The sequence below is a fragment of the Somniosus microcephalus genome, unplaced genomic scaffold, assembly GCF_052327205.1.
Source record: "Somniosus microcephalus isolate GS21.2 unplaced genomic scaffold, FLI_Smic_1.0 scaffold4, whole genome shotgun sequence".
Classification (NCBI taxonomy): domain Eukaryota; kingdom Metazoa; phylum Chordata; class Chondrichthyes; order Squaliformes; family Somniosidae; genus Somniosus; species Somniosus microcephalus.
This window is the reverse complement of record NW_028225191.1, coordinates 393,782-416,057: the sequence shown is the minus strand read 5'-3', so window position 1 is coordinate 416,057 and position 22,276 is coordinate 393,782. Positions and strand designations below refer to the sequence as shown.

General features: G+C 49.1%; 1 protein-coding gene, 1 long non-coding RNA gene and 1 pseudogene across 2 annotated transcripts; all 3 read left to right on the top strand.

Moving 5' to 3' along the window:
- LOC147084023 (uncharacterized) overlaps positions 1-20,688 on the top strand; it is an 82,856-nt pseudogene extending 62,168 nt beyond the window's left edge.
- LOC147084025 (histone H2A type 2-C-like) lies at positions 2,748-3,840 on the top strand. Its single transcript, XM_085979947.1, has one exon. The coding sequence runs from the start codon at positions 2,783-2,785 to the stop codon at positions 3,218-3,220; it is 438 nt and encodes a 145-aa protein (XP_085836073.1). The 5' UTR covers positions 2,748-2,782; the 3' UTR covers positions 3,221-3,840.
- On the top strand, positions 4,542-11,138 carry LOC147084024 (uncharacterized). The gene is made up of 3 exons (XR_015075929.1): positions 4,542-4,822; positions 5,457-5,623; positions 10,942-11,138. It is a non-coding gene; the product is annotated as an uncharacterized LOC147084024 (long non-coding RNA).
- Positions 20,689-22,276: the final 1,588 nt, after the last annotated feature.

Genomic DNA, 22,276 nt, shown 5'->3' with positions numbered 1-22,276 from the left:
GAATAAGGTGTTTGTAAACTGCTGAACCCGTCTGTGAGGGGAAGTGTGGGGAGATAGAATAAGGCCAGAGATTGACATGGAAGGAGACGGGTCGACTTGTGATCGAAGGGACTGTATATAGGCGGGAATATTACCGATTGTTAATTGTAACAGGATCTTACTTAAAATATCCTGGTTTCAGGGAACCCTTGAATATGAAGCCCGAGTCTGTAAGGGTTTGTGCGGAGCGCTGTGTTTCGGTTCTACTGTCAATAAACGGTTTGAAATTGGCGGTTGCAGATAGCTGGAGGTGGATAATTGATTTACAAATAGATTCAGTCCCACACTCTGATACAGTAGCAGATACTAGCAGAAATGGAATTAATTTCAAACTAACATCAAGTGCCAGAGTCTGATAGATGCAGTAAGAATCCCACTTTCATAAACCGAGTAAGTAGCAGATACATGCGGAATTCTTCGGTGAAAGACAATACGAGAGACTGACAGATTCAGCACTAATATGACACTAACATGCAGTCCCAGAGACTGACAAATACAGAATGAAACTCACACTCAGTACCAGGGACTGACATCTTAGACTTAGACTTGCACAACATCCCAGTGAATGACAGATACGGAATGAATCCCACACTACACTCAGTACCAGAGACTGACAGATCCAGAATTAATCTTAGACATGCACACCATCCCAGTGAATGACAGATACAGAATGAATCTCAAACTCGCACATCCCAGTGACAGACAGATACAAAATTAATGTCACACACACATACACTACCAGAGAATGACAGATTCTGAATGAATCCCAACACTGACACACGGTACCAGAGTCTGACGGATACAGATGGAGTCCCACCCTGACACATGGTATCAGTGACGGACAGGAAATGAATGGATCCCACACGCACATACTGTAACAGAGACTGAGATTGGTAATGATTCCAACACTTACATAAATCACCAGAGACTGAATAATACAGAACTATTCCAATACACACACTCACAGTACTAGAGACGGGCAGATACTGAACTAAAGTGGTGGAGACCACACTGCAAGACATGAATATAGTGCACTGGTTGGAGGAAGTACATCTAAATTGCTGTCTCGTCCGGAAGAAGTGCTTGGGACCCCAGATAATGGTCTGGGAATTGGTGAATGGATATATGCTCTTGCAATTACCTTTCTGACTACAGGGGGCGTGCTGGTGACAAAATCTCAATCTGATTGGATACATAAAGAAGCCAATCATAGAGATGCAGAACAATGGAATTTGACATCACTCTTCAGCAGCCAATCACAACCATTGCCTTCACCCATCCCTCATTAGCATAGGACTGTGGGGCTGCCTATATATTCCGAGCCCGGCGCGGGTTTGCGTCGTTTTGTGTTTGAAATCGAGTTTGAGAATGGTTGATGAAAAGAAACCAGTTGCCAAGAAGGGCGCCAAGAAAACCGTCAGTAAACCGGCAGCGAAGGGCGGCAAGAAGCGCAGAAAGTCGAGGAAGGAGAGTTACTCCATCTACATCTACAAAGTGATGAAGCAGGTTCACCCCGACACCGGCATCTCCTCCAAGGCCATGGGCATCATGAACTCGTTTGTGAATGAGATTTTTGAGCGCATCGCGGGTGAGGTTTCCCGCCTGGCCCATTACAACAAGCGGCACACCATCAGCTCCCGGGAGATCCAGACCGCCGTGCGCCTGCTGCTGCCCGGGGAGCTGGCCAAGCACGCTGTGTCGGAAGGGACAAAGGCGGTGACCAAATACACCAGCTCCAAGTAAAACTCCACGCTGTCCTGAAAGAACAAACCCAAAACACAACGGCTCTTTTAAGAGCTACCCACAATCTCTCTGAAAGAGCTACACAAACTCATCTCTCTTTAGACACAATTTACTGTAATTATTTCCGTAACAAGTGTGTTTTGAGAACGTTTGAAGTTCCAGCCGTAGATTTAGTTTTGAATTCTCAGATAAGCACTTTCACTGCCCGGATCAACCTTAGCGTCGCTGTTGTATTTCCCGTCCAGTAAAGTACAAACACGGTCCCTGATCGCTCTTTCCCTTTGATCTCAGACCCATTCACTTGCAGCGCCTTCCGACAAATTAAAAGCTTGTTTTCGAGATGAGACTCTGATTTCAGTCACCTCAATCTCTGCAAAAACATTTTCATTTTTTTCAATGCCAGTTGGGAGTCAATCCTTTTGTTAACCAGAGAATTCCTGCAGTGTAACAACCCAGAATGGGGTTTCTTAGAGACCAGAACGCGGTCAGTTTGAACGCTCTGTCCCTCTTCTCCTCTCACAGAAGGACTCCCAGATTTGGTTTCACTTCCGCAGCAGCGCCTGTGCAAAGGATCACTCGATAATCTGAATCCTCACTTTTACAGAGATTGAGCTGGAATGTGTCCCGTTACAGAATCAATGGGGATTTAATCCCACCCGTTAAAGTTCGCTATTGAACCCGGAATTAATCCTGATTGTAACAGCCTGGAATTTGCAAGGGAGAGATGGAAGAAGACAAAAGGAATAAAAAACTGTCTGGAAATCTTTGGCTAATAGTTAATTTATTAACTTAATTCGCTGGGTTAGGAAAATATTGGCGAGCTTTTTGAAATTAAAAATCGTTGGCGGTCTGACTGTTGAGGACAGTTATTTCCACACACTTGCCATTGGCGGAAAAACAGACTGTGATTGGTCACTGGAGAACACCAATGGAATTCACCACAGAGCGACCAATCACAAGTTTGCTGTCTGCATTCCTCCAGAAGGTAGAAGGGCGGCAGATGTGGGCGGAGTTTATCATTATTTCTTTCAACGAGTGGATTTTGGAAATGTCTGGAAGAGGAAAAACCAGCGGTAAAGCTCGGGCCAAGACCAAATCCCGCTCATCCCGGGCCGGACTGCAGTTCCCTGTGGGCCGTGTTCACAGGCTCCTGCGAAAGGGCAACTACGCTGAACGTGTGGGTGCCGGAGCTCTGGTCTACATGGCTGCTGTGCTCGAGTATCTGACCGCTGAAATCCTGGAGCTGGCCGGCAACGCGGCCCGCGACAACAAGAAGACCCGCATCATCCCCAGACACCTGCAGCTGGCCATCCGCAATGACAAGGAGCTCAACAAGCTGCTGGGAAAGGTGACCATCGCTCAGGGCGGGGTACTGCCTAATATCCAGGCGGTGCTGCTTCCCAAGAAAACCAGCACTGCCAGCTCCAAGAGCAAGTAAAGTGGACAAGATTCAATCTAATAACCCAAAGGCTCTTTTCAGAGCCACCCACTGTATCTGTGAAAGGGCTGCTTACTATTTAGCCATTTTCGGTAAACTGTCTGTCCAACATGTAGAAATCCAGATCCAGAAACACTGCAGCGGGCTTGCTGTGAGCGAATATTCAGATCAGTGATTCAATATAGATGAGGACTGGCTTCAGAGAAAAACAAAACACACGGAACCCTAACGTGAGCGCAGCACTCAATTAACGCGTTGTTAGGAGAGCCGAATATGAACGGATGTTAAGAACCGAGTATAAAGTGAGTGAGCGGCTACCATTCCTTATTGGGACAATAATTCCATAGGGAGAACGATATACACCCTGACCCATACAAACATTCCCTTTTTATTTGGGAGACAGGATCTAACCAGAATTGCAGCTCTGGTTAATTTTTAAATATTTCAAATAGTAACTGAAGTTCCCACCTGTCCCTGCATTAAGAGCTGGTTTTAAAGGTGAGTATCAGACTTCAGGCACCTCGTTCTCTCTCTCGGATCGATCCCGGTATGTGGAGTTGGATCAATTCTCTCTCTCCCGCACAGTCGCAGTGACGCTCCCTTGCTCTCACGCAGGCGCAGTGCCGCCCCTTGCCTCTTTCTCCCGCGCAGGCGCAGTGCCGCTCCCTTGCCCTCCCGCGCAGGCGCAGTGCCGCTACCTTTCTCGCTCCCTCCGGCGCAGGCGCAGGCGCAGCGCCGCTCCCGTTCTCTCTCTCTCTCTCTCTCTCCCGCACAGTCGCAGTGACGCTCCCTTGCTTTCACTCCGGCGCAGGCGCAAGTGCCGCTCCTTGCCTTCTCACGCAGGCGCAGTGCCGCTCCTTGCGCTCCCACGCAGGCGCAGTGCCGCTCCTTGCCCTCCCACGCAGGCGCAGTGCCGCTCCCTTTCTCGCTCCCTCCGGCGCAGGCGCAGTGCCGCTCCCTTTCTCTCTCCCTCCCGAGCAGGCGCAGTGCCGCTCCCTTTCTCCCTCTCCAATTCCAATTCCAATTAAAATGCTTTATTGGCATGAAAGTTTACAGAGAACCATATTGCCAAAGCTTACATAGCAAAAAGGTACAGTTTTCCAACATTCTGTAGGTGTCAATCGATTTGACATTTGTTGGGTACATACAATATTACTTTTAAACAATATTAATTTTAAACAGTCTTTGTACTTCATTTGGTACGTTCAATATTAATTTTAAACAGTCCTCAGGTTGTGACATGTTGTTACATATTTGGCCCCAAGGTATGGTCTGTCTCCTTCTCCTAGGACTAATCTCAATTTTGCTCTCTCTCTCTCTCTCTCTCCCGAGCAGGCGCAGTGCCGCTCCACTGCTGATCCTGGGTTTGCTGTGTGCTGGGCCGGGCGGCGCCGGCCGCTCAGAAACAGGCTGGTTGCCCGGATTACAGGGCCCGCTCTGTGACTGAGGGAACTCGGCCCGAGGCTGCTCAGCCCCGAGTTTAGATCACAGCGAGGGAGGCTCACAGGGTCACCGCTCCGGTTAGTAACTCCGCACAGAAAATGGCGCATTTCCGCCCAGAGCAGTGAGAATGGGGGAGTCTCAGGAGGCCGGAAATTCACAGTGAGTAAAATCTCCAAACTAAACACACAGCCCCGCAACTGGGGATCTGAGGAAAATCTCCAAACTAAACACACAGCCCCGCAACTGGGGATCTGAGGAAAATCTCCAAACTAAACACACAGCCCTGCAACTGGGGATCTGAGGAAAATCCCCAAACTAAACACAGCCCCGCAACTGGGGATCTGAGGAAAATCTCCAAACTAAACACACAGCCCCGCAACTGGGGATCTGAGGAAAATCTCCAAACTAAACACACAGCCCCGCAACTGGGGATCTGAGCAAAATCTCCAAACTAAACACACAGCCCCGCAACTGGGGATCTGAGGAAAATCTCCAAACTAAACACACAACCCCGCAACTGGGGATCTGAGGAAAATCTCCAAACTAAACACACAGCCCCGCAACTGGGGATCTGAGGAAAATCTCCAAACTAAACACACAGCCCGGCAACTGGGGATCTGAGCAAAATCTCCAAACTGAACACACAGCCCCGCAACTGGGGATCTGAGGAAAGGCACAAAATCAAACAAATACTCGGCCTTGAAATTGAATTATTAGTAAGCAGATTGAAAGTCTACATTATATTATTTCACGCTTTCAATATTGTTCTTATTTTCTGCTTTGCCACAATTAGATGTCCCGGTGAGAGATGGTGTGATTGAGGAAGGTGCTCAGCTCGAAGTAAACAGGGATTGTAGACTGAGGAACGACAGCAGGTGAACCAGCACAGGATTGTGAGAGCACCAACCGGAGAGAACCCTTCCGATTCAAAGAGCTTCCAGAGATCGACTGTGGAACAAGGTAAGAGAAAGTCCCATTGACTCAGATACACACTGGTCCTGGTGATGGACTGGGGAGAAAGGTCAGAGAGAGTCCCATTGACTCAGATACACACTGGTCCTGGAGATGGACTGGGGAGAAAGGTCAGAGATTCCCATTGACTCAGATACACACTGGTCCTGGAGATGGAATTGGGAGAAAGGTCAGAGAGAGTCCCATTGACTCAGATACGCACTGGTCCTGGAGATGTACTGGGAGAAAGGTCAGAGAGAGTCCCATTGACTCAGATACACACTGGTCCTGGAGATGGACTGGGGAGAAAGGTCAGAGATTCCCATTGACTCAGATACACATTGGTCCGAGAGATGGACTGGGGAGAAAGGTCAGAGAGAGTCCCATTGACTCAGATACACACTGGTCCTGGAGATGTACTGGGAGAAAGGTCAGAGAGAGTCCTATTGACTCAGATACACACTCGTCCTGGAGATGGACTGGGGAGAAAGGTCAGAGAGAGTCCCATTGACTGAGATACACACTGGTCCTGGAGATGGACTGGGGAGAAAGGTCAGAGAGAGTCCCATTGACTCAGATACACACTGGTCCTGGAGATGGACTGGGGAGAAAGGTCAGAGAGAGTCCCATTGACTCAGATACACACTGGTCCTGGAGATGGACTGGGGAGAAAGGTCAGAGAGAGTCCCATTGACTCAGATACACACTGGTCCTGGAGATGGACTGGGGAGAAAGGTCAGAGAGAGTCCCATTGACTCAGATACACACTGGTCCTGGAGATGGACTGGGGAGAAAGGTCAGAGAGAGTCCCATTGACTCAGATACACACTGGTCCTGGAGATGGACTGGGGAGAATGGTCAGAGAGAGTCCCATTGACTCAGATACACACTGATCCTGGAGATGGACTGGGGAGAATAGTCAGAGAGAGTTCCATTGACTCCAATACACACTGGTCCTGGAGAGGGACTGGGGAGAAAGGTCAGAGGGAGTCCCATTGACACTGATACACACTGGTCCTGGAGATGGACTGGGGAGAAAGGTCAGAGAGAGTCCCATTGACTCAGATACACACTGGTCCTGGAGACGGACTGGGGAGAAAGGTCAGAGAGAGTCCCATTGACTCAGATACACACTGGTCCTGGAGATGGACTGGGGTGAAAGGTCAGAAAGAGTCCCATTGACTCAGATACACACTGGTCCTGGAGATGGACTGGGGAGAAAGGTCAGAGAGAGTCCCATTGACTCAGATACATACTGGTCCTGGAGATGGACTGGGGAGAAAGGTCAGAGAGAGTCCCATTGACTCAGATACACACTGGTCCTTGCGATGGACTGGGGAGAAAGGTCAGAGAGAGTCCCATTGACTCAGATACACACTGGTCCTTGCGATGGACTGGGGAGAAAGGTCAGAGAGAGTCCCATTGACTCAGACACACACTGGTCCTGGAGATGGACTGGGGAGAAAGGTCAGAGAGAGTCCCATTGACTCAGATACACACTGGTCCTGGGGATGGATTGGGGAGATAGGTCAGAGAGACTCCCATTGACTCAGATACACACTGGTCCTGGAGATGGACTGGGGAGAAAGGTCAGAGGGTCCCATTGACTCAGATACACACTGGTCCTGGAGATGGACTGGGGAGAAAGGTCAGAGAGAGTCCCATTGACTCAGATACACACTGGTCCTGGAGATGGACTTGGGAGAAAGGTCAGAGAGAGTCCCATTGACTCAGATACACACTGGTCCTGGAGATGGACGCTCCCGCACTCGCCCCCTGACCCTCCCGCACTCGCCCCCTGACCCTCCCGCACTCGCCCCCTGACCCTCCCGCACTCGCCCCCTGACCCTCCTGCACTCGCCCTGATGGGGCTCTTCTCAAGTACACCATGCGGTGCAATAAAACACCCCCAGAATCAAGGCCCTGCTCCTGGGGAAGGTGATCAGGCCCCAGGAACCAGTACAAGTGAATAAAGTCAGGGTCAAGGCCCTGCTCCTGGGGAAGGTGATCAGGCCCCAGGAACCAGTACAAGTGAAGCGACTCCTTCTCCCGGAGACTTATTAAACGTGAATACGCCAAGAGTTGACCAAAAATCAGGTTAGTAATATTAATCAAGGAGTCAATTTCTGTTATAAGGAGGGATGATACCTTAGCAGGTTCCTCTAATGAGGCCATATGGGTAGAACTTAAAAACAAAAAGGGGGCAAGCACTTTGCTGGGAGTGTACTATAGGCCCCCATACAGTAAGGGGGAGATAGAGGAACAGATATGTCGGCAAATCTCAGAGGTGTAGAAATAATAGGGTAGTAATTGTTGGGGATTTCAACTTCCCCAATATTAACTGGGATAGTCAGAGTGTGAAAGGCTTAGAGGGTGTGGAATTCTTAAAGTGCATCCAGGAGAGCTTTTTCAGCCAACATGTAGAAAGTCCTACAAGAGAGGGGCGGTACTGGACCTAATTCGAGGGAATGTAGCAGGGCACGTGGTAGAAGGGTTAGTAGGAGAGCATTTTGGTGACAGTGACCATAATTCGGTGAGATTTAAAGTAGTTATGGAAAAGGACAAAGATGGACCGGAAATAAAGGATCGAAATTGGGGGAAGGCCAATTTTAATATGATAAGGCAGGATCTGGCCAAAGTGGACTGGGATCAACTACTTGTAGGAAAATCCACATCAGAGCAGTGGGCGTCTTTCAGAAAGGAAATAGAGAGAGTACAACGCCAGTATGTTCCTGTAAAGGTCAAGGGTGGGACCAACAAGCTCAGGGAGCCCTGGATGTCAAGGGACATACAAGAATGGATTAGGAAAAAAAGGGAGGCTTTTGGCAGATACAAAGGACTAAAAACACTAGAAGCCCTAGAGGAGAATAGAAAGTGCAGGGGGGTACTTAAAAAAGAAATTAGGAGAACGAAGAGGGGTCATGAAAAAACACTGGCAGGCAAAATAAAGGAAAATCCCAAGGTGTTTTATTAGTATATTAAGGGCAAGAGGATAACCAGGGAAAGAGTAGGGCCCATTAGGGACCAAAGTGGCAATCTGTGTGTAGAGCCAGAAGATGAAGGTGAGGTTTTAAATTAATATTTTGCATCTGTGTTCACTATGGAGAAGGACGATGCAGGCATAGAAATCAGGCAGGGGGGATTGTGATATATTTGAACAAATTCGTATTGAGAGGGAGGAGGTACTAGTGGTTTTAGCAGGCTTAAAAGTGGATAAACCCCCAGGCCCAGACGAGATGTATCCCAGCCTGCTGTGTGAGGCAAGGGAGGAGATTGCAGGGGCTCTGACACAAATTTTCAGAACCTCTCTGACCACAGGGGAGGTGCCAGAGGACTGGAGAACAGCTAACGTAGTACCATTATTCAAGAAGGGTAGTAGTAGGGATAAACCAGGGAATTACAGGCCAGTGAGCCGAACATCAGTGGTAGGGAAATTATTGGAAAAAATTCTGAGGGACAGAATTAGTCTCCACTTGGAGAGGCAAGGATTAATCAAGGATAGTCAGCATAGCTTTGTCAGGGGGAGATCATGTCTAACCAATTTGACTGAATTTTTCAATGGGGGTGACTAGGTGTGTGGATGAGGGCAGTCCAGTTGATGTAGTCTACATGGACTTCAGTCAGGCTTTTGACAAAGTCCCACATGGGAGACTGGTCAAGAAGGTAAGAGCCCATGGGATCCAGGGCAATTTGGCACATTGGATCCAAAATTGGCTTAGTGGCAGGAGGCAGAGGGTGATGGTCGAAGGTTGTTTTTGTGACTGGAAGCCTGTGTCCACTGGTGTAACGCAGGGATCGGTGCTGGGTCCCTTGCTGTTTGTAGTGTACATTAAGGATTTAGATATGAATGTAGGAGGTATGATCAGTAAGTTCGCAGATGACATGAAAATTGGTGGAGTGGTAAATAGCGAGGAGGGAAGCCTCAGGCTACAGGAGAATATAGATGGGTTGGTTGGATGGGCAGCACAGTGGCAAATGGAATTTAACCCTGAAAAGTGTGAGGTGATGCATTTTGGGAGGACTAACAAGGGAATACACAATGAATGGTAGAACCCTAGGAAGGACAGAGGATCAGAGGGACCTTGGTGTGCATGTACATAGATCCTTGAGGGCAGCAGGACAGCGAGAAGGCATATGGGATACTTGCCTTAATTAGCCGAGGCATAGAATATAAGAGCAGGGGGGTTATGATGGAGCTGTACAAAATGCTAGTTAGGCCACAGCTTGAATACTGTGTGCGGTTCTGCTCGCCACACTATAGGAAGGATGTGATTGCATTGGAGAGGGTGCAGAGGAGATTCACCAGGATGTTACCTGGGCTGGAGCGCTTCAGCTATGAAGAGAGACTGGGGTTGTTTTCCTTAGAGCAGAGAAGGCTGAGGGGGACCTGATTGAGGTGTACAAAATTATGAGGGGAATAGATAGGGTAGATAGAAAAGAACATTTCCCCTTAGTAGAGGGGTCAATAGCCAGGGGGCATAGATTCAAGGTAAGGGGCAGGAGGTTTAGAGTGGATTTGAGGAAAAGCTTTTTCACCCAGAGGGTGGTTGGAATCTGGAACTCACTGCCTGAAAGGGTGGTAGAGGCAGGAACCCTCACAACATTCAAGAAGCATTTAGATGAGCACTTGAAACGCCATAGCATACAAGGCTACGGACCAAGTGCTGGAAAATGGGATTAGAATAGACAGGGCTTGGTGGCCGGCGCAGACACGATGGGCCGAAGGGCCCCTTTCTGTGCTGTATAAATCAATGACTCTATGGTAGCACTCTTGCCTCTGAGGCGTAAGGTTGTGGGTTCAAGTCCCACTCCAGAGACTTGAGCACAAAAATCCAGGCTGACACTCCAGTGCAGTGCTGAGGCACTGTCAGAGGTGGCGTCTTTCGGATGAGACATTAAACTGAGGCCCTGTCTGCTCTCTCAGGTGGATGTAAAAGATCCCATGACACTATTTTGAGAAAGAAAGACTTGCATTTATATAGTGCTTTCATGACCAGCAGACGTCTTGAAGTGCTTTACAGCCAATTAAGTACTTTTGAGGTGTAGTCACTGTTGTAATGTGGGAAAGAGCAGGGGAAATATCCCCGGTGTCCGAGCCAATGTTTATCTCTCAATCAATGTAACAAAAGGATAATAGCAAAATACTGCGGATGCTGGAAGTCTGAAATAACAACAGGAAATGCTGGAAACACTCAGCAGGCCAGGCAACATCCGTAGAGAGAGAAACAGAGTTAACAAAAAGATAGATTATCTGGTCATTATCACATTGCTGTTTGTGGGAGCTTGCTGTGCGCTATTTGACTGCTGCATTTCTTACATTACAACAGTGACTACACTTCAAAAGTACTTCATTGGCTGTAAAGCACTTTGGGTCGTCCGGTGGTGGTGCAAGGCGCTATAGAAATGCAAGTCTTTCTTTCTTCACTGGTCTCACCAGCGACCTCTTCTGGCTGATGGTTGATTGACAGACGGGCTGGAGGAGCGAGCCGGCGGCGGGCCCTCCAACCAATCGGGTAGCCCGAGGGGCGGCACTAGCGGCGGCTGATTGTCTGATCCGCAGGGCAGCGAGTTTCTCCAGTCCCTTGTTCAGGGCCCGGGGCCAGGGGAGGCTGTGGGCCTTTATTCCCCTCATTGGACACAAGGCTCTTTGGCTCACAACACACGGGCTCAGGTTTTAATAGAGACTTTTTAAATTCATCAATAAAAGCAGATAAACCTCGTGCTTCTGTGGAACAAACTTTCTAATATTTTATAGAATCATAAAATGGTTACAGCACAGAAGGAGGCCATTCGGCCCGTCGAGCCCGTGCCGGCTCTCTGCAAGACCACTTCAGCTAGTCCCACTCCCCGCCCTTTCCCCGTAACCCTGCAATTCTTTTTCATTCAGGTACTTATCCAATTCCCTTTTGAAAGCGGTGATTGAATCTGCCTCCACCACCCTTTCAGGCAGTGCATTCCAGATCCTAACCACTCGCTGCATAAATTTTTTTTTCCTCATAGAGTCATAGAGTTTTACAGCACAGAAAGAGGCCCTTCGGCCCATCGTGCCTGCACCGCCCATCCATCCCTGTCCAGTCTAATCCCATTTTCCAGCATTTGGTCCATAGCCTTGTATGCATTGGCATTCCAAGTGCTCATCCAAATGCTTCTTGAATGTTGTGAGGGTTCCTGCCTCTACCACCCTTTCAGGCAGTGAGTTCCAGCTTCCAACCACCCTCTGGGTGACAAAGTTCCTCCTCAAATCCCCTCTAAATCTCCTGCCCCTTACCCTGAATCTATGCCCCCTTGTTATTGACCCCCCTACTAAGGGGAAAAGTTCCTCTTTGTCTACCCTATCTATGCCCCTCATCATTTTGTACACCTCAATCAGGTCCCCCCTCAGCCTTCTTTGCTCCAAGGAAAACAACCCCAGCCTGTTTAGTCTTTCTTCATAGCTGAGGCGCTCCATCCCAGGTAACATCCTGGTGAATCTTCTCTGCACCCTCTCCAAAGCGATCACATCCTTCCTATAGTGAGGCGACCAGAACTGCACACAGTACTCCAGCTGTGGCCTCACCAGCGTTTTGTACAGCTCCATCATAACCCCCCTGCTCTTATATTCTATGCCTCGGCTAATGAAGGCAAGTATCCCATATGCCTTTTTAACCACCTTATCTACCTGTTCCGCTGCCTTCAGGGATCTATGTACATGTACACCAAGGTCCCTCTGACCCTCTGTACTTCCTAGGGTCCTACCACTCATTGTGTATTCCCTTGCCTTATTTGTCCATCCAAAATGCATCACCTCGCACTTTTCAGGGTTAAATTCCATTTGCCACTTTTCCGCCCATCTAACCAACCCGTTTATATCGTCCTGTAGCCTGAGGCTTTCCTCCTCGCAATTGACCACCCCACCAATTTTCGTGTCATCTGCGAACTTGCTGATCATACCTTTTACATTCTCATCCAAATCATCTATGTAGATCACAAACAACAAGGGACCCAGCACCGATCCCTGAGGTACCCCACTGGACACAGGCTTCCAGTCACAAAAGCAACCTTCGACCATCACCCTCTGCCTCCTGCCACTCAGCCAGTTTAGGATCCAACGCGCCAAGGCACCCTGGATCCCATGGGCTCTTACCTTCTTGACCAGCCTCCTATGCGGGACTTTGTCAAAGGCTTTACTGAAGTCCATGTAAACCACATCCACAGCATTTCCCTCATCCACCCCCCTAGTCACCCCCTCGAAAAATTCAATCAGATTTGTCAGACATGATTTACCCTTGACAAAGCCATGCTGACTATCCCCGATTAATCCTTGCCTCTCCAAGTGGAGACTAATTTTGTCCCTCAGAATTTTTTCCAATAATTTCCCTACCACAGATGTTAGGCTCACTGGCCTGTAATTCCCTGGTTTATCCCTGCTACCCTTCTTGTATAATGGTACTACATTAGCTGTTCTCCAGTCCTCTGGTACACCCCCTGTGGCCAGAGAGGTTCTGAAAATTTGTGTCAGAGCCCCTGCAATCTCCTCCTTTGCCTCCCACAGCAGCCTGGGATACATCTCATCCGGGCCTGGGGATTTATCCACTTTTTTGCCTGCTAAAACCGCTAGCACCTCCTCCCTCTCGATGCTAATATGTTCAAGTATGTCACAGTCCCCTTGCCCGATTTCTATGTCTGCATCGTCTTTCTCCATAGTGAACACAGATGCAAAAAATTTATTTAAAACCCTGCCTACATCATCTGGCTCTACACACAGATTGCCACTTTGGTCCCTAATGGGCCCTACCCTTTCCCTGGTTATCCTCTTGCCCTTAATATACTTATAAAACATCTTAGGATTTTCCTTTATTTTGCTCGCCAGTGTTATTTCATGGCCCCTCCTCGCCCTCCTAATTTCTTTTTTAAGTATGCCCCTGCACTTTTTATACTCCTCTAGGGCTTCTTCCGTCTTTAGTCTTTTGTAACTGCCAAAAGCCCCCCTTTTATTTCTAATGCATTTTTGTATATCCCTTGTCATCCAAGGTTCCCTTTGCTTGTTGGTCCCACCCTTGACCTTTACAGGAACATGTTGGCGCTGTACTCTCTCTATTTCCCTTCTGAAAGTCTCCCACTGTTTTGATGTGGATTTTCCTATAAGTAGCTGCTCCCAGTCCACTTTGGCCAGATCCTGCCTTATCATATTAAAATCGGCCTTCCCCCAATTTAGAACCCTTATTTCCGGGCCGTCTTTGTCTTTTTCCATGACCACCTTAAATCTCACCGAATTATGGTCACTGTCGCCAAAATGCTCTCCTACTGATACTTCCACCACTTGCCCGGCTACATTCCCCAGAATTAGGTCCAGTATCGCCCCCTCTCTTGTAGGACTTTCTACATGTTGGCTCAAAAAGCTCTCCTGGATGCACTTTAAGAATTCTGCACCCTGTAAGCCTTTCACACTCTGACTATCCCAATTTATATTGGGGAAGTTGAAATCCCCCACTATTATTACCCTATTATTTTCGCACTTCTCTGAGATTTGCCTACATATCTGTTCCTCTATCTCCCCCTGACTGTTTGGGGGCCTATAGTACACTCCCAGCAAAGTGCTTGCCCCCTTTTTGTTTCTACCCATATGGCCTCATTAGAGGAACCCGCTAATATATCGTCCCTCCTTACAGCAGTAATTGACTCCTTAATTAATATTGCAACACCCCCTCCCCTTTTACACCCCCCTCTGTCTCGCCTGAAGATTCTATACCCCGGAATATTGAGCTGCCAGTCCTGACCCTCCCTCAACCATGTCTCCGTGATAGCAACAATATCGTACTCCCATGTGTTCAACAACAACTTCAGTTCATCCACCTTATTTGCAAGACTCCTTGCATTAAAATAAATGCCTTCCAGCCCTGCCATATTCCCTTTTGCCTTCACATATTTGCTCTGCCTTCCCAGCTGACTTGTTTTTTCCTCTGTATTTGGCTGTAAATCACCCCCTACTATAGCTCCACTCTGTACCCCATCCCCCTGCCAAGTTAGTTTAAACCCCCCCCAGCAGTGCTAGCAAACCTCCCCGCAAGGATATTGGTTCCCCTCTGGTTCAGGTGTAAACCGTCCGACTTGTACAAGTCCCACCTTTCCCAGAAGCAGACCCAGTGATCCAGGAAACTAAAGCCGTCCCCCCTGCACCATCCCTTTAGCCACGCATTCATCTGTTCTATCTTCCTATTCCTATACCCACTAGCACGTGGCACGGGGAGTAATCCAGAGATTACAACCTTTGAGGTCCTGCTCTTTAATCCTTCACCTAGCTCCTTAAATTCTTGCTGCAGGACCTCATCCCTCTTTTTACCTATGTCGTTGGTACCAATGTGGACCACGACCTCTGGCTGTTCACCCTCCCCCTCCAGAATGCCCTGCAGCCGCTCAGTGATATCCTTGACCCTGGCACCAGGGAGGCAACAAACCATCCTGGATTCACGTCTACGGCCACAGAAACGCCTATCTGTTCCCCTTACTATAGAATCCCCTACCACTATTGCTCTCCCACTCTTTTTCCCCCCTTCCTGGGCAGCAGGAGCACCCCCAGTGCCAGCAAGTTGGCTGCTGCTGCCTTCCCCTGGTGAGTCATCCCCCCCAACAGTATCCAAAGCGGTATACTTGTTTGAGAGGGGAATGGTCACAGGGGTCTCCTGCACTACCTGCCTGCTTCTATTGCTCCGCCTGGTGGTCACCCATTTCCTGTCTTCCTGTGCAGCCCTTCCCTGCGGTGTGACCAACTCACTAAACGTGCTATCCACGACCCTCTCAGCATCGTGAATGCTCAACAACCCATCCACCCGCAGCTCCAGCGCCTCAATGCAGTCTGCTAGTAGCTGCAGATGGATGCATCTCTGGCACACGTGGTCATCAGGGGCACCGGGGTCCCTGAATTCCCACATAGAGCAAGAGGAGCATATCACGGGGCTGGGCTCACCTGGCATGACCTTCCTTTTACTTAATTTAAATTAATTTACTACCACCAATTAAAAATATCTCTAAGGCGCTTGTATAGTCTACCAACAGTCCCTGCTACACCAGAAAAGACCCTAGTAACTATAAACTACAGAGTTAAAGTTTAAAAAGAGAAATACTCACCAACCAATCACTTACCTGCTCCCTGGTGACGTCACACTCTGATTACTTTTTACCTTTCTCCTCTGCTGTTGATTTGGTCGGGCCTCACCTCGCACTGCCGCCGCTTTTAACTGCCGCCGGTCACTGCCCCTTCACAGGTCCGATGCTCTGATCGGGCCTCACCTCGCAACTTCGTTCTTTCGTTCTTCTGCCAATCACCTTAAATCTGTGTCCTCTGGTTCGCGACCCTACCGCCAATGGGAACAGTTTCTACTCTGTCCGGACCCATCATGATTTTGAACACCTCTATCAAATCTCCTCTCTACCTTCTCTGCTGTAAGGAGAACCACCCCAGCTTCTCGAGTCTATCCACATAACTGAAGTCCCTCATCCCTTATCCCTGGAACCACTCTTGTAAATCTTTTCTGCACCCTCTCTGAGGCCTTCACATCCTTCCTAAAGTGCGGTGCCCAGAATTGAACACAATACTCCAGATGAGACCGAACAAGTGTTTTATAAAGGTTCATCATAACTTCCTTGCCTTTGGACTCTGCCTCTATTTATAAAGTCCAGGATCCCATATGCTTTTTTAACTGCTTTCTCAACCTGCCCTGCCACCTTCAACGATTTGTGCACACATACCCCCAGGTCTCTCTGTTCATGCACCCACTTTAGAATTGTACCCTTTAGTTTATATTGCCTCACTTGGTTCTTCCTACCAAAATGTATCACTTTGCACTTTTCTGCATTAAATTTCAGCTCCCATGTGTCCGCCCATTCCACCAACCTGTCTATGTCTTCTTGAAATCTATCACTATCCTCCTCACTGTTCACTGCACTTCCAAGTTTTCTGTCATCTGCAAATTTTGAAATTGTGCCCTGTACCCCAAGTCTAAGTCATTAATATATATCAAGTAAAGCAGTGGTCCTAGTACCGATCCCTGGGGAACACCACTGTATACCTTCCTCCAGTCCGAAAAACAACCATTCACCACTACTCTCTGTTTCCTGTCACTTTGCCAATTTTGTATCCATGTTGCCACTGTCCCTTTTATTCCATGGGCTTCAACTTTGCTGGCAAGCCTATCATGTGGCACTTGTTGAACGCCTTTTGGAAATCCATGTGCACCACGTTAACCGCATTGCCCTCATCAACCCTCTCTGTTACCTCATCAAAAACCTCAATCAGAATCAGAGCGGCCGGGCCCGGCGGACGTGCGGCCAGAGCCCCGGCACCAGGAAACCCAGAGTGCAGCGCCTCCCCCATCCGAGCCGCCGCTTCCCGGTTTCTTCAGCCGGTTCCACCAAGTCCGACTCGGGCCAAAGGACAGGAGCCAGGCTCCCAGAATGGCCCACGGCCCCGGGGGGCATGCGCACTCTCAGCGGGGAAATCAGCGCATTGGATAGAGCGGTTTCTGGGGCACGGGGGATTGTGGGTGCTGCGGCCGCCATTAGTCAGCGGCTGTCGGGAAGGGTTTTATTTCAGGCTGACGGAAGGTAGGTCCCTGGCCGCCTGTGGAGGTCTTTTTGTTGCTTCATTGTTGAGGATGTAACTGGGAAAATAGATAAGGGAGAACCAGTGGATGTGGTGTATTTGGACTTTCAGAAGGCTTTCGATAAGGTCCCGCATAAGAGATTAGCGTGTAAAGTTAAGGCACATGGGATTGGGGGCAAGGTATTGACTTGGATAGAGAACTGGTTGGCAGACAGAAAGCAAAGAGTTGGAATAAACGGGTCTTTTTCCGAGCGGCAGGCAGTGACTAGTGGGGTACCGCAGGGATCGGTCCTTGGACCCCAGCTATTCACAATATATATATTAATGATCTAGACAAGGGAACTAGATGTAATATCTCCAAATTTGCAGACGACACAAAGCTGGGTGGGCGTGTGTGCTGTGAGGAGGATGCTGAGAAACTCCAGTATGATTTGGACAGGTTGGGTGATTGGGCAGAAGCATGGCAGATGCAATATAACGTGGATAAATGTGAGGTTATCCACTTTGGTGGCCAAAACAGAAAGGCAGATTATCATCTGAATGGCAATAGATTGGGAGAAGGGGAAGTGCAACGAGACCTGGGTGTCCTTGTGCACCAGTCACTGAAGGTAAGCATGCAGGTGCAGTCGGCGGTTAAGAAGGCAAATGGTATGTTGGCCTTCATAGCGAGAGGGTTTGAGTACAGGAACAAGGATGTCTTGCTGCAATTGTACAGGGCCTTGGTGAGACCACATCTTGAGTATTGTGTGGAGTTTTGGTCGCCTTATCTGAGGAAGGATGTTCCTCCCGTGGAAGGAGTTCAGTGAAGATTCACCAGGCTGATACCTGGGATGGCAGGAATGACGTATGAGGAGAGATTGGGATGATTGGGCTTGTACTCGCTGGAGTTTAGAAGAATGAGAGGGGATCTCATTGAAACTTATAAAATTCTGACAGGACTGGACAGACTAGATGCAGGAAGGATGTTCCCGATGGTCGGGGAGTCCAGAACCAGGGGTCACAGTCTAAGGATAAGGGGTAGGCCATTTAGGACAGAAATGAGGAGGAATTTCTTCACCCAGAGAGTGGTGAACCTGTGGAATTCTCTACCACAGAAGGCAGTAGAGGCCAATACATTAAATATAGTCAAGAAGGAGTTGGATATATTTCTTAAGGCTAAAGGGATCAAGGGGTATGGGGAGAAAGCAGGTACCGGGTACTGAACTTGGATGATCAGCCATGATCGCATTGAATGGCGGAGCAGGCTCAAGGGGCCGAATGGCCTACTCCTGCTCCTATCTTCTGTGTTTCTATGCTTCAGTTTGAGCTGGAGTGGAGATGGAGGAGAAGCTGCTGGGTTTAACCCCCAGTACTTCTGAGCCCAGGAGGACCCAACAATTTCCAATGTGAGACTGTCAAAGGAGGTGGATTCTAGGGGAGATCAGGTTGTTACACAGACACTGTCCATACAATGTAAAAGAGTATTGTTTTAGGAACAATATTTCTGTACAGGCTTCTAATCCAGTTTACATCTACAGATTTATTTTAATTCATTCTTGGGATGTGGGAGTCGCTCGCAAGAGCAGCAAATATTGCCAATCCCCAGTTTCCCGTTGAGAAGGGGGTGGTGAGTCACCTTCTTGAACTACTGCAGTCCGTGTGGTGAAGGTATTCCCACAATGTTGTTCGGTAAGGAGTTCCAGGATTATGACCCAGCAACGATGAATATATCTGAGTCAGGATGATGTGTGACTTGGCGGGGAACTTGGATGTGATGGTGCTCCCATACAACAGCTGCCCTTGTCCTTCTCGGTTGTGGAGGTTGTGGGTTTGGAGGTTCTGTCAAAGTTCTGGTCGAGTTGCAGATGTATAAAGTTCCTTTCCTTTGCCCCCTCCCCCTCCCACCTCTCTCTCTCCTCCCATAGAGGCCAGAGTCTTGTGTAGGCCCAGACCAGGTGGCGGATTCCCTTCCCTGAGGGACATCAGTGAACCAGTTGGGTTTTTATGACAATCTGGCAGCTTTCATGGTCACTTTTTTCTAGTGCCGGCCCCACAATTGACCAGATTCATTGAGCTCAGTTTCACAACCTGCCTTTGATTTCTTGTGGGTTGTCTCTCTCACTCCCTGTTTTAAATTCATTTTACAAGGCACTGGAAGGGGAGGATTTACAGACGGTAAGCTCAAACCAAACATCACTTCAAGATCTGACAGAGTCACTCGACTCATCGGATCTGAATATCATCGGCCTCTGAACATGGAAGCAAAAAGCACCGTTCACAGTGGGGAGAAACCGTACACATGTTCTGTGTGTGGACGAGGCTTCAGCCGATCCTCTGGCCTATCGAGACACAAGCACAGTCACACCGGGGAGAGGCCGTTCACCTGCTCTGAGTGTGGGAAGGGATTCACTCAGTCATCCCACCTACTGACACACCAGCGAGTTCACACCGGGGAGAGGCCGTTCACCTGCTCTGAGTGTGGGAAGGGATTCACTCAGTCATCTGAACTTCAGACACACCAGCGAGTTCACACTGGAGCGAGACCGTTCACCTGCTCTGAGTGTGGGAAGAGATTCACTAATTCATCCAATCTGCTGATACACCAGCGAGTTCACACTGGGGAGAGGCTGTTCACCTGCTCTGAGTGTGGGAAGGGATTCACTAATTCATCCCACCTGCTGACACACCAGTGAGTTCACACTGGGGAGAGGCCGTTCACCTGCTCTGAGTGTGGGAAGGGATTCATTAATTCATCCAACCTGCTGAATCACCAGCGAGTTCACACTGGGGAGAGGCCGTTCACCTGCTCTGAGTGTGGGAAGGGATTCACTAATTCATCCCACCTGCTGACACACCAGTGAGTTCACACTGGGGAGAGGCCGTTCACCTGCTCTGAGTGTGGGAAGGGATTCATTAATTCATCCAACCTGCTGAATCACCAGCGAGTTCACACTGGGGAGAGGCCGTTCACCTGCTCTGAGTGTGGGAAGGGATTCACTAATTCATCCAAGCTGCTGACACACCAGCGAGTTCACACTGGGGAGAGGGCGTTTACCTGCTCAGAGTGTGGGAAGGGATTCACTAATTCATCCAAGCTGCTGAATCACCAGCGAGTTCACACTGGGGAGAGACCGTTCACCTGCTCCGTGTGAGGGAAGGGATTCACTCTGGCATCCAAACTGCTGACACATCAACAAGTTCACACTGTGGAGAGGCCGTTCACCTGCTCTGAGTGTGGGAAGGGATTCACTCTGGCATCCAAACTGCTGAAACACCAGCGAGTTCACACTGGGGAGAGGCCGTTCTCCTGCTCCATGTGTGGGAAGGGATTCACTCAGTCATCCGACCTGCTGAGACACCAGCGAGTTCACACTGGGGAGAGGCCGTTCACCTGCTCTGAGTGTGGGAAGGGATTCACTGAGTCATCCAACCTGCTGACACACCAGCGAGTTCACAAGTGACTGCAGGGGTTGGATTCTGCTGTTATTGCTGCTGTTAATCACATTCAGGACTGAACCATATTAATTCTGACAGTTGGGGTTTGTTTCTGCTGATGTTAATAACCCCTATAACTGGGCTGGAGTTTAATATTCTGGATAGATATCAAATAAACGAGCTTTGTTTTAAACACATTATTGTAGATTTCCTTCTTTCCCACCTGAGTGTTTAGCATCACCTGGCTGGAGCTCAGAAAGGACAATCTGGGGGAGGATTGTACAGCAGGAACAGAACTCCAGCCTGGACACAGTCCTTCAGGGCCACACTGAGAGGGGCAAACGGCACTTTAGTCTTTCTTGTCTCTCTTCACTGACAGCAAAGTTGCCGTGCGGGTTAATCTCGAGGCGGGTGAGAAACATGTCCCAGCCGCTCTCTGCCATGGTTCAGAGCTCCTAGGCACGGAACAGGAGGCTCCTTTAGGAATGTACCCCAGTGCTTTTTTTTTAATGGCCTTATTAACGTGTGTCGCTACTTTTAGTGATTTGTGTATCTGTATCCCTGGATCCCTCTGCTCCTCCAGCCCATTTAGACTCTTAGGGGGAAATTCGGTGGCGCCCCCTATGGGTTGCTAATGTCACCGGGGTTAATTTTAGTGCCCTGAAAAAGTTAGCGCCCCTGCGCATTAAATTTAGTGGTAACGCCCCAGGCAGGGTGCTACTGGAAGCACTCCCCACCCTCTTGAGGCGCGACCAGTGAATTTCACGGTGCTTCATGTAACAGCGCCACGCCCGTCGGCACATAGCACCGTGTCATAGCAGACCTCCCTCCCTGATTAAAGGGGAGGAGCCTAGCACTGCGCACACCAGGGCCCTGCTGGACCACCAGGGAGCGGGGTGTCGGATCAAGAGGAGCGCCGGGCTGTGCGATCACGGCTGACACCCCGAAGAAGAAAGGAGAAGGGGGCAGGTGCTGGCAGTCGGCCAAAATAAAAAGTTGCCGCCGACACCTGCCCTTTAAAGTGGCGCCGCGGCGGCTGCAAGAACGACCCTTGACCCTGTCAGACATATCGCCCGGCAATAGGTATGGGGTCGCAACCCAAGGCGATGACGTCATTGCCGGCGCTAACCTCCCGCTGAATATCACGGGAGGCGCAAAGCAACCCAATTTCTCCCCCTTGTCCAAGTAGTGTGTGGCCTCCTTATTCTTCCCACCAAAACACACCACCTCACACTGATCTATAGTGAAATTCATTAACACACCACCTCACACTGACCTATAGTGAAATTCATTTGCCAATTACACGCCCATTCTGAAATTTATTAATATCTTCTTGCATTTTGTCTTCCTCAGTATTAACTCTACCTCCCAATTTGGTGTCATCGACAAACTTTGAAATTGTTCTTCTGATTCCCGAGTCCAAATCGTTTATGAACAACAGTGATCCCAGCACCGATCCCTGTGGAACACCACTTCCCACCTTTTGCCAGTCTGAGTAGCTGCTCCCAACCCCATCTCTCTGTTTTCTGACCAGCTTGCTATATCAATAAACAGTTTGTAAGATCGACAAGATGACCCAGGTCAGGCCGTGGGGAGTGAAGGGCCAGGCAGCAGAATGGATGGAAAGCTGGCTACAAAATAGAAATCAGAGGGTTGGAGTTAAGGGAAGT

Excerpts from the sequence above, each read along its gene's own strand:
- LOC147084025 (XM_085979947.1), top strand. The coding sequence starts at position 2,783 with ATGTGGGCGGAGTTTATCATTATTTCTTTCAACGAGTGGATTTTGGAA.